The 12,262-nt window shown below is 53.8% G+C and overlaps 3 protein-coding genes across 3 annotated transcripts; 1 reads left to right on the top strand and 2 right to left on the bottom strand.

Annotated features, from left to right (window-relative positions):
• Positions 1-851: 851 nt before the first annotated feature.
• On the bottom strand, positions 852-5,781 carry J7T54_001968 (putative hydrolase; the record flags this gene model as incomplete). Its single annotated transcript, XM_051508125.1, has 4 exons — positions 852-2,381; positions 2,567-2,749; positions 2,806-3,060; positions 3,907-5,781. The coding sequence occupies 4 exons, from the start codon at positions 5,779-5,781 to the stop codon at positions 852-854; spliced, it is 3,843 nt and encodes a 1,280-aa protein (XP_051360736.1).
• Positions 5,782-7,323: 1,542 nt separating this feature from the next.
• J7T54_001967 (uncharacterized protein) lies at positions 7,324-10,212 on the bottom strand (the record flags this gene model as incomplete). The annotated part of the gene is made up of 7 exons (XM_051508123.1): positions 7,324-7,780; positions 7,843-7,917; positions 7,980-8,051; positions 8,161-8,472; positions 8,530-8,685; positions 9,327-10,060; positions 10,111-10,212. The coding sequence occupies 7 exons, from the start codon at positions 10,210-10,212 to the stop codon at positions 7,324-7,326; spliced, it is 1,908 nt and encodes a 635-aa protein (XP_051360735.1).
• Positions 10,213-10,479: 267 nt separating this feature from the next.
• Positions 10,480-11,298, top strand: J7T54_001966 (uncharacterized protein; the record flags this gene model as incomplete). The annotated part of the gene is made up of 1 exon (XM_051508122.1): positions 10,480-11,298. The coding sequence occupies one exon, from the start codon at positions 10,480-10,482 to the stop codon at positions 11,296-11,298; it is 819 nt and encodes a 272-aa protein (XP_051360734.1).
• Between the last annotated feature and the right edge of the window lie 964 nt (positions 11,299-12,262).

The raw sequence follows: 12,262 nt of genomic DNA, 5'->3' as shown, positions 1-12,262 counted from the left end.
GTATGCAGACCATCAAAGTGGGCGGCTCCATCTATCGCCTTTCATTCGATCCTATGAATGACTCCTGTCTTTTTACGAACCGGGGTGCCCTTCATCTAGGAATACCAGCCGAAACACCAACTGTCAATCACATTTCCTTATGTAGCCCTAGGTTTGACGGCTTCGGTATCAGCGCTGATCATGAATGGATTGTGCAGGATGACCAAAATTTACTTTGGTTGCCCTCAGGATATCGTCCTCAGCTTGCGACTATAATATCAGGATCCAAAATTATTCTGGGTCGTGGTTCTCGTCAGGTTGTTGTGATGGAGCTTCGACGGACTTGGCAGTTTCCCAGTTATGTCACTCATTGACTCGGCACATAGTCAGTATTCATAGATGGTGATGGCAAGAACGAGTACAAAATTCGGATACAGAGGAATGGGATCGTTCTTTGATCAATTTTGAGATAATGGTCTTCTTCCTTTCCCTGTGTGCTGCTCACATCAAATTGGAGGAGCAGCTAGAGGCGAAAAAGGCGCCCTTGGAGACTGGGTACGACAGCTCCGAGCACATCGAAGCGGGCGGCAAGAAGTGACCTCGTCTTGAGGTGCGTTGAAGAGCTCCTGATGATAAATGGGAATGGAACCTTGTGCGAAGTTTGCTAGTCAGCTTTTGCTGCTATTTGCTTAAGAACTTACAGTGGACAGCCTGACCTGTTCAAACTTGCAATCTACACGTGCATCAACCCTTGTCTCTTTACAGACTTTAATCTTGCCCTTTCTCTTTTGTTTTCTCTTCTTGTTCTCAAAACCTGACATCGTCCCCCCATGACGCATCACACTCACTACAAGAGCACTACAAGAGTTCCATTAGAAGCGCAGAATCTTCAGAGCCTTGTTCAGTCCATCAATGTCCCGCGTCAGCGCCTCACGGCGGTCGCGATCAGCAACGTCCTCACCGGCCACGTCCTCAAGTTCCGCAGGCTTCATCTGCAGAACGAGTTGGTCACTCAGCGCGGAGAGGGGGCTGCGAGGCCCAAAGAGAAGGCAGTGGTCCACCACCTGCTGGCAGACAACGTCCACGAACCGATCACGTGCAATCTTGTAGTACTCGTGGAGTACGTCGTGGATATCCTGACGCGTTTTCTTGGTCGGGTCGTTGCCCCCAATGTGTTTGTTGAAGAGCGAAGTCAGCTTATCTGCGACGGCAGTGTCCGAGAGCACATAGTCCTGTCTGTCCCAGGACAAGAGTGTCTTTTCCTCGGCATGCAGGTTCTTGACACGCTCAGTCTTGGTGCGGGCGAGAGCCTTCTCAAACGCAGGGTTGTAGGTCATTGCCCGCCCCTGGAACTCGACGCCGAGCAGGAGCTCCGTGTGCTCCATGGCAGCCTGGTAGCGCTGCAGCAGCTCGTCGCTGACAAACATCCACAGCGAGGAGCGGATCGTCTCCTCGGGGCAGGCTACCTCAAGATTAGACTTGATGAAGCGATCTACAACAAGGATAGCATTGGAGACATGAGCGCGCGTCAGGGGCCGCCACTTCTTGGCCTGTTCCTTGAAAATGCCGGACACGACTTCGGCACCAAAAGTGCCCAGCTCGTACCCGCGAGACGTGAGGTACTCCTCTTCAATGTGCTGGAGGATGTCGTCTTCCAAGGGTGCAATACAATCGTAAGGTTCGGCCAAGACGGTGTCCAATTCGCTCAGTTCGTCATCGGGAATGGTAAAGGTGCAGTCGACGCAGTAGTAGCCATCGCGGACGGTTCCCCCTCCAGGCTCACCGTCCTCACCGTCCTCAGAGGCGAACATGCTGTTGACTTCCGGCTCAAGAGTCGTCCCACCACCATTCACCTGATGGCCTTTCGGGAGCGATGAGGAGCTAATCTCACCAACAAAGATGCGCGTGTGTCCTGCTCCGTACAAAGTCTTGGAGAAGACTTCATTGAGCTCGCGCATGCGGGTGATGAGCTTCAGACCAGGCTGCTCTTGGAAGACAGTGTCGCGCGTGTAGTACGCGTCCAGAGCATAGAGCTTCAGCTGAACAAAACGAGAGGCGACCCTGCCGAGCAGAGCCCTCTGTTCCTCTGGGGTGGAGTGAGACGCGCCCATTGCTTCCAGAAGCTGCTTCTTGGTCTTGAGGCGGGCGGAGATTTCGTCTTTCACCTTGGGGATCTCGCTCTTCGTGCGGCTCATGAGGAGCCCGTGGATGCGAGCGCGTAGTGCCGGAATGCCCAGTCGATCATCAGGCAGAGCACTCCATGGGCGTTCTGCAAAGAAGACCTTCTCCTTCCAATGCCTCTCCTCGATGCCGGTGGAGCTGTCGTCCGCGCCTCTGTTCTTGACAACGCAATATCCAAGAGCGAGATCACGGCGCTTCCCGTTGACAAGGTCCACCACGACCTTTTTCGTAGCCTCTCGACGGCCAAGTCAGGCTTGGTCAGGACACCCAGCGTCCTTTTCCCTTCTGGATCAGCATCCGCAGCGTAGCGCAATATCTTTTGGTTCGCGATATCACCATTACGTGGAACCACAGCCAAGATGATTGTGCGCGACTCCCGAATGTATCCTTCCACCATGGTCTTGACCAGCTCAATGTCCGACGTCGTCGTGAGCCCAGGTGTTTCGTTTTCAAACATGCCCGGGACATCAATGACAGTGAGGTGCTGCTCATTGGGGCCGCTGATTTCCACGCGGAGGATGTCCCTGCTGAAAACACTGCCAGCCTTGGCCTTATCTTTGCCGAGGTCGATTCCCATGATCTCAGCTGCCTGTATTCCACGTTAGCATGCGTCGACACGTCTTGACGGCAGGACTTTCTCCTCACCTCTTCAAAAATGGACTCGAAACCATCTTCCTGAAGTGTTTCGAGAGTGCGGCGGAACGTCTGTGCCCTCTCCAGATCCTTGGTGTCTGAAGAGTGCGGGACAATGGACACGGTGACGCTCTGGCTGTCCTCGCGACGACAAATAATTTCCGTGGCATGGCGGGTGCACAGGCTCACGGAACGAGGGAGGTGAAAGCCAGTCAAGGACTCGAGGACGCTGGACTTTCCAGCGCTTTGATCACCGACTACCACCATCTACCGCGTGTTAGCTGTGGCAGATACGAAACGAAACCTAGGAATACCTGTGGCAATGGGACCTGACCCGCGATACCGAGCTCTCGCAGTTTGTCGATCTTGTCAAGCAAGGTTCTGCTGCCTAGGCCTCCGCCCGTATCGACAGCGCGAGAGCCGGTCATGCTGGCTGCGAGACGTGTAGAATAGCTAATTTCAATCGAAAGCTAGATCCCGCGCTTTTTGAGTGAGAGGAATTTGTCAGACCCAAGGAGTGCACTATCCAAAACTGGAGCGTGACGAGTAGAAAGAACTGAGAGAAGTTAACAGCGGAACTGGGGTAAATCGGAGAAAAAGAGGAGGAAGAAAAGAAAAGAAGCGCAAGGACCTTTTGACCATTAATTCACCTAACAAGAAGAAGATCACGCCGCCACACACGCACGCATGCATGCACGGTACTGCGAAGGGCCGAAAGGGGGCCAGGCAGAAGCAATCAAGCTTGAGATCAGCTCATCCACGCAAATGGCACGCTGGAAGCAGAGGAGTGGAATCGGACGAAGTCGGAACTCGAAATTATTGAAGTCAGTGACCATGGAGGTATCGCAGGGAGCCGTGTTGCTCTGACATCGTGCCATTTTGCTCTAGGACTTGCATCTTGAAGCATGCAGTCCGTGGTTCATCATGTTTGTCGAAGCGGCTACCAGCAGACCGCAGGGGCACGTTCAATCAGATGCTGTCTGTCACAATCGCAACCTCAATGTGAGGCGTGGTAGCTTTCGGTATCTTTCTCGTTGATCGCTATGTCTTAGAAGTCAAGCATGTAGTAGACGGATGTCCTGCTTATACCATCAATGGAAACCTGCCACGCACCCTGGATAGCGGGTAGTCCATGGAAAAAGTCTGGGAAGTCGCCTGGTACGTCTCGCACACATCACTCCACGGTCCACACTCTGGTTCGCAGATTGTCTCCTCGTCAGGCACTTTGCCCGTATCCATGTACTCGGCCAGGTGCTTGGCGAGACACTCGCTGCGGGCGCCCCCTGCGACACCGTGGCCCATTGACTCGAAGACGATCAGCTGCGCATCATTGTGCGCGTGCGCCATGGCGCGCGCAGACGTCACGGGCGTGACAGGGTCGAAACGGTTGGCCAGGAACAGCAAGGGCGCCGAAGGGTTGCCCTCCGACAGCGCAGGATCGGCCTTTGGCGTGGTAAAGGGGCCGTTGAACTTCCAATTCGACTCAAAGGGCCAGCTGGAGCAGGCGAAACGAAGGCTAGCCCACATGTCACCCCAGAGCCTGGACGTACTCCGCATCTCTTTGACGTACTTGTGCCAGTAAGCCAGATCCTTGTCTGTGACATCCTCGCCGTCTTGACAGATGACTGAATAGAGCACATCGCGTCTGTTAAGGAGGTTGGTTGTCTTGTTGGCTGGCGCATCGAAAGCTGAGCACCCCGTTTCGAGATTAGGAATCGCGCTGCCCGCGAGCATGTCTACGAGCTCCTCTAACTCGCCATCCATGGAGCGATCGAGCACATGGGCCAGCAATTTGAATGTCTCGATGGGCGAATACATCATACTACCAATCAAGCCGCGGACGTCAGACCCGGTGATCACGGCATTGACGTCGTTGGGTCCGATCAGACCCAAGGGCAACTCGTCGAGGGATACCAGGTAGTCCCAGACACGGCGGGAAATGTCTGTCCAAGAGGCGTCATCCTCGCGCACGAGCTCGCAGTACTCAGGTCCTGCTTCGTAGCACCCCTTGAAAAACTCATCAAAAAGGGGATCCATGTATCGAAGGCTGGTGAGCCACCCCGGGCCATGGGCGTAGTCTTCGATATCGCACACGCTGTCGAGGATGACGCGATGCACCCGGCCGGGATACATGGACGCAAAGTAATTGCCCAACACGGTGCCGTACGAGAACCCAATGTACTGCAGACGCGGTGTCTCGTCGTTGCCGCTGCCACTCCGCTTCTTGAGCTCCAGCCAACTCTGGCCGCGGGTGGCAGCTTCCTTGCTCCGCAGTGCATCGATCTGATCTACCATCTCCACCATGTCGCGCACGACGTTGGGTGTGCCAATGTACTTGAAGATGCTTTCCTCAACCAGCTCATCCGCGCGGGAACACCTCCTGTTGGTGGCCTTTGTGAGAGCGTAGTTGTAGGCTAGGGACTCGGGCGAACCGCCCAGGCCAAGGGTACCACGGGTCTCGAGCGACGTGCCCTGCCTGGCCAGGATGTTACCCGAGTAGCAGTCTGCGGCCGGTGTGCTCTGACCTACGCCGCGAGGGTCGAAGGAGATGATCTCATAGTGCTTTTTGCCCGGCTTGTCCATCGTCTTCTGCAAATGATGCGCTATGCGTGGGATGAATTGCACGCCGGAACCGCCAGGGCCACCTGGGTTCGTGAAGACGGAACCACCAAATGCCGGGTCATCCTCGCCTACAACGGCAGGCAGCTTCATGATGGCGATTGTCGCCCTGCGCGTGTCCGACTCATTCTTCCAGTCGAGCGGCACCTCGAGGCGCGCGCACTTGTACTCGTTGTAGCAGTCGTGGTACTCCAGCTCGGCCTTTGGTTCGACAGCGTCCCAGTCAAAGTCAGAAAAGCGTGCGCTCGTAGCGTCGTCGATCGCGTCAAATGTTGTGCCAAAGGTTGCACCAAAGGCCATCGCTTTGACCAGGGGCAACAGGGTGAGGCCTGCGATCGAGACGCGCATGATGGCCAGGGTAAGCAACATGATAGTGATCGTTTGGCTTGTCTAGGCGTGTCGTCGCGGCAGCGTTGCAGCTGGCGCACTCACGAGTTGAACAAGCAGAGGCTGCTTACTTCAATTGAAAGAGGGGGCCGCATGATGCAGTCGGTGTTGCCTAGACGAGCGAAAAGGTGGCGTTGGAGGAAATCCTACAGCGGCGTGATGATCCATCCATCCGGTGACGGAGGCTCACTCAGATCCCCACTTGTAGATGCGCGGGATACACGCTTGCACGTGTCGCGAGCGAATTCTAGAAGATGCAAAAATACTGAAGAGACGAAAAAAAGGAGTTTTAAAAAGAATTGAACAGATTTTAATTAACTGACATGTGCTTGTGCTTGAGTTCTTGGTAACGATGGTACTCCGTACTGCCAATGGATGATGACGGTTAGAAGTGTTTGGTGTCGACGGATCCAGGCCGGACGAAACAGCTTTGGTGTAGTTATACTGTAAGTGCGTTGGGAGTTGTGGCGGTCTACGAATTTTCTAAACACTCCGAGCGAAAGACAAACAGTTTAAATCTCATTGCTCTTTGATCAAGCTTTCCTTCTGACGAGGCTGAGGCTGGTAATGAACAAGTTGAAGACATGGTTGTCTGCTCAGGGTAGGCGGAGTGTCCGCATGCGGGCTGGCTGAACACAAGCACCAAGGGCGCTGGCAAAACAAAGTCTTTATAAAGCTCAATTTGAGGACCTCAACCATGAATTACCTAAGCCTCTCGAAATCGTCTAGTTGGTTTATGGCGTTGGACTGTAACAGCAAACTTGCTATCCAAATGTCGGCGGTTCGAATCCGCCTTTCGAGATTTCTTTTTGCTCGCGTTGCATGTGAAAAAATTCTAATTTTGCTTACTAACATGTCAATTTTTACCTATATCTACTTTATTGTACTGCCTCCCAGCATCCAGTACTCGAGGTCGTCTAGTTGGTTTATGGCGTTGGACTGTAACTGCAATTTGCTATCCAAATGTCGGCGGTTCGAATCCGCCTCTCGAGATTTCTTTTTGCCTTTTTCTCGTGTCAGCCAATGCTTTCATCTTATCGTTTGCCATTTCGCGGGCTTCTGCAATTTTTGGAGTGTTTTATTCCCACATGTCGCACGGTCGGATGATTATAACCTAAAAGTCTTAGCCATTTGCGGTAGGATTCAGATGTTCTACTCCGTACCGCACAACCCTATACCTAGGGTTCGGTTCTAGTCCTCAGATCTGCATTTTCATGTATCGTCGCTGATCTGAGACGCAGCCTCAGGACGTCGCTGCATGATGATCGAACCGTCAGGGAAAGCAGCATGGCTTTGACCTGATTCAAATCCATTGAACGGCTGATGTACCGGCACTCGCATCTGAGTCGGACCAGTCCGCTTGGTACCGCAAAGTTCTCCCTTTTGAACAGAGTGCCACTTATGGCCTATTATCATCAACATTAGCTCAACGTGTCCGTCGACCCCTCTGGAATCACCAGGCAAAACTGTACAATTATCGGGAACACCATTCTGGACTGGACTGGGCGTCACCACCGGCGGCGGCTACGGCGGCGGACCGTAGTTGGAGCGATCAGGTGTGCAGACTGCCGGGAACCTGTCTATGGAGGTAGGTGAGGGCAGCCCCGTGTCGTACTCGCACCAACGACTGAAGAAGCTCTGGCACGCTCCGGGGAGATCGTCCGGGTGGAAGTCCTCTTGCCAGTCTTCGTCGATAATCCAACAACACTGTGTCCACTCTCTTTCCTTGTCACCGAGATCAGGGACCCTTGTCATGGTTTCGGGTGGGGGAGTGAAGGTGGGATCGAACTCGGACGTGAGGGTGATAGGCCCCCGAGTCGGGCTTGTGGTCAATGGAGCCGGTGACCCAGGACCCGGTGAAGATGGATGACGACCTTCACTGTCGTTAGTCTCGTGGAATTTGAGCTTGGGCATGGAGACATTCACAGCTGAGCATGGCTCGTGGAGATGGACTCTGAAGTTGTCGGGAATGGGACATTGCCTGGGGGCCTGTGGAGCATTTCTGTAAGTCTGGACATTCCTTTCGTCGCGGAAGGGACTTACTCGATGCAAATGTGGCGCCCCTCGAGCTGATCCAGATTCGGTGTGATGTTCGTGTTGCATTTGGTCTTTAGTTCTCTACAAATGCCCAATGTCAGCAAACACATGGTAGTACACTGGCATGCTAATGTGGTACTGACGGATTCCAAGACATGAGTGGGACAATGCTGAAGCCCTTGTCCTGGACAAAATCGCCGCATGTCTCATTTTTGCTGGATCGTAGCCAGCTTGCAAGTGTCTCGAATGCAGAGCTCCCTGCCGGGCTGAAGCATTTGACATTGCATGTCCAAGTTGTTCACGTCTATGAGACGGAAGGAAGACACTGAATTTGCCAAAGCGATTGAATCGCAGTCGTCATCTTCCTTGGCCGTATAGGTCTCGCCTCGGCATGAGGGCTCGGGCGACGGCTCAGGCGGGTCGGTGGTCGTAGTTGGCGCAGGAGGTCCAGGTGTGTAAGTATAAGGATAATCCTCCGGGTCTGCATCGCAGTTCTGGAGCATCTTCTTGAAAATTGCTTCGGAGAATCTGGATCGGCCATAGGGAGACTCTCGCAAGACGGCACCATAGTGGAGGATTAAGCCGGAGCATACTTCCACGGTACCATTGTGAAGATCTCCTAGACAATACTCGTCCCTGTAGAGGTGTGAGCGCATGATCTGTACATCCATGTAACGGCGCGGGTGGAATCACCCTTCCTGAATGCACATGATATTCTGCGCCCAGCTAAATCCTTCCGCTAGAGCCTGGGCAGAGCTCTTCCGCTCACTGCCCTCCTGGAAAGCGTAGAGAGTGTGACCGCAATCATCGGTGACCGTCTGTAAAAACTCGGCAATGGAGTCCGAGCAGCTATCGGAGCAGTAGCCGGTCAAGGCATCACCGACTAGATGGTGCTCTTGCTGCGCCTTTTTCAGTCGTGACCGGAAAATCGCAAGTAATGTTGTATGTGAGCGCAATACGGCAGCTCGCGGGAACAGCGGCGGAGATGTCTCCTGGAGTTTCGAAAAGCTTGACGGCGGAAATGAGTGTGTTGCTGGCCGAGAAGACGACGAATAGCCTTGAAAGAAGCTTCATGTCGGCCGTTGTTCAGCTCCGTCTCGACAGTCCATGTAGAGAACGAGAGGCACACGGTTCGTGGCGTTGATGGGGCGGTCCGTAGTCTGTCTCCAGGGACTGGTTCAAGCGGATTCACGGAGTAGGAAAACATCCGTGCTGACGGGCCCCTTCTTGGCCAAGGCTTGGGGGCCGAGTTGCATTGCAGCGTCACATACGTCTTGGCGTTTATTTAGTGTTCGTGGCCATCTCGCTTCCAACGTAAGTACCGATCAGCGTGTGTGTGTTCATCTATCTACACTGGCCTGGCTCAACATTGACATATTCTACTCCGTACCGAGGCTGCCTAGGGATAGCCACCCGCTGCGCCGCAGAACTTGCTTCCAATCAACCCCCCTGGCTCGTACAACGGACCGACCTCCCCATCTTTCCAGTACGGCTGAGTCTCGAGATTCATTTGGAAGTGTGCCATGTTCAGACGTGCAATGTCGTCCGCTACGATCCTCGAGCACCTGATTTGGTGGCCCTTGTTGTCCAGCAACACGAGCTGGGCTTGGACGCTCTCAAAGAATGTCTTGTCGAATAGCACCACCGAGGTTCCTGAGAAGGCCTCGTATTGCACGGCGTCGGCGACCCTCTCTAGCCTTGACTGCCCGTGACTTCGAGTTTTGTCCAATTCCGAAATTATGTGACCCATGTCAGGCTTCAGACTCCTGTCTGTTTTAACCTTGATCACTTCAGGCAGGATATCGTAGATCTGCGCCCAGTCCTCACCCACATCGAAGAGAGACTCATCGTTCAAAACTCTCCACCAATAGTCCTCCTCGTTCACTGGAGGCTCACTCGTGAGTGAGGAATCAGCCAAAAAGCCCCTCATCTTCTGTTCGTCGGCACTGCCGACGGCGTACCATGTGCGTGCAAACATGGGTTCATACTGGTATCTGTTTTGGAGATCCAGCAGCATGCGAGCCACTTTTCGAAGGCGATTCGGCCTCCACGGCTCGAGGATCATGCGGACTTCTTCTCCATTTGGTTGGCGCGAGATCACCCCGTTCCTGCCCATGGCACTAAACAGCTCTCGGCTGGGGGTATCTTCCTGGACAAAGGCACGGACAAGGCGCAGACGCTGCTGGGCTGGGGTGACAGACGCCGCCGTGTGGTCCCAATGTCTCTGCGAGGCTCTCAGCAAGATGCACTTTGTAGGGAGGTGTGGCCACTCACGATGAGATATTGCTCAGATGGAAAGTAGCCCCACGCGGGCGGTTCATCAGCTTCTGTCGGCGGCTCACGCTGCTGTCCGAGGCGGCGCCCAGGAAATGGCATGGCCGAATGCTTGTCGAGGCGAGAGAAAACTATTGGCTATGTTACAGTAAAGTAGATTGATTCAGCGCTGGCTGATGTAGTCGCTTGCACGACGATAGCGACAGGGATCGCACACCAATGGGCTATGCTAATACAATGTGACTCCGGTGTGCACGACGGATCAAGGCGGATTCCGAGCTGCAAGTTGGATATTCGTATCAAGAAGATGAAGAGGAGGAAGATGATGATGAAGAAGGACTGAAGTTGGGGGCCAGCCCGACTCGCTAGATGCCTGAAGAGGAAGCACTCGGTGCTGTGCCGCAGAGTCGCAGACCCCGCCGCATTTGGATCTGCAGGAACGCTGCAACCCTATTATTCAGCTCTCAAAGATACATCGACTACTTCAACCTCATGTCGTACGACATCCATGGCATGTGGGAACTAGATAACGAATGGATTGGCCCGTACCTGAAAGGCCATACCGACTGGCGCAAGATCGAGGAAGTTCTGGAGCTGCTTTGGCGAAACGGTGTTTGTCCTGAAAAGGTGATCATGGGCTTTGGCTTCTATGGCCGCTCCTTCACCATAGAAGATCCTTCTTGCGACGAGCCCAACGGCGTGTGCCGTATTTCTGATGGCGGTGCCCCTGGTTCTTGCACGGATACCGCGAGGGTTCTCACATACTACGAGGTTACCAGCCGCAACGAGACCGGCGACGTGGAGACATACTCCGATGCTAGGAATACTGTCAAGTACAGCGTCTTTGGTGGCGACCAGTGCATCTCCTACGATGATCAGCAGTCTTTCCACGATAAGCTGCTTCGTCTGTCTGAGAATTGTCTCGGTGGTCTCATGATCTGGTCTATTGATCAAGACACTGCCCAGTATGATGCCCTCCACGGTCTTCTCGGAGAATTATCCACAGGTGGCCTGGATGGTAGTACTGACGACGAGACTCTATCTGACTTTTACGGTCAGTTCACCGGTCAAGACTGCATGGTTACGGTTAGGTGCTCGAGCGGCAGCATGTCCGAGACACACGAGGATTACGACTGCCCAAGCGGTTACCGTGGCGTCACACTGGCACACAACCCGGTTCAGAGGTAGCCCTTTGAACGCCACGGCGACTGCGAAGAGGAAGAATATAGAGTGCGACCCTGAGCGCAACGTCATCGGCTGCCGGGAACTTGCGGACCTGGATACTATGAGCTCAACAGGGACACCCACGTCGACTACAAAGGAGAGGAGTCATGCTACCAGGGCCACAAGTATTTCTGTTGTGAGACGACACATCATAGACGCAGGCTACTGTACTGATTGCGATGGTACATTCACTGCTTCAGAGTCCCCCAGATGTCGCGACGGGCACAAGTGGACGGCGTACCGCCATGATAAGCCCGACGGTGACGGCCTATGCCGCGAAACATATGGAGACAATGGAAGCCCTTCTCATTGAGCCGTTCAAGAGCTCGCTGTGCTGCCCGGAAGAGTCTGCTTTTGACGAGTGCAATTGGACCAACGATCCCGACGCCAGCAAAGACCCGGACCCTTTCCAGGCAGGCCGCGATACCTGTTGCCGTACCCCCCGTCCATGTAGACAGGACCAAATCAAGATTGCCGATGCCACATATCCTGAAGTTGTTTCTCATCTGGGACGCAAGGAGGCTGAGTGCGATTCCATGTCTCTGCCCTCTGGCTACGCTACGATACGCGCATCAACCTCTGTTGCTCGCTAAACGACATTATGGGGCACAAAGATTGGCCCATTGACCCCGAACATCTTTGGGATCATGAGTTTGATTATGCGAACACTGACGACTCTCTTTGGGAGTATGAGAGCCATCACAGTAATAATGATGAAGACGACGTTCGGGATGGTGATGATGACATTTACGGCGACGACTCGTATGGCTTCATGATGCTTAACGGACCACAAAAAAACCCTGGACGATACATTTGGCGAGACGCACACGGTCCGCGAAAATGCCGCGACACCAAACTTGAAGCGCGGAATCTTGACCTCCAATAAGACGCTTCTCGAGTCTGTGTTTGAGCATTCCGAAGAAACATT

The sequence above is a fragment of the Emericellopsis cladophorae genome, assembly GCF_022114955.1.
Source record: "Emericellopsis cladophorae strain MUM 19.33 chromosome Unknown NODE_40_length_209357_cov_118_235785, whole genome shotgun sequence".
In the NCBI taxonomy this organism is placed as follows: Eukaryota; Fungi; Ascomycota; class Sordariomycetes; order Hypocreales; family Bionectriaceae; genus Emericellopsis; species Emericellopsis cladophorae.
The sequence above is the reverse complement of the archived record's forward strand: the minus strand, read 5'-3'. Positions and strand labels throughout refer to the sequence as shown.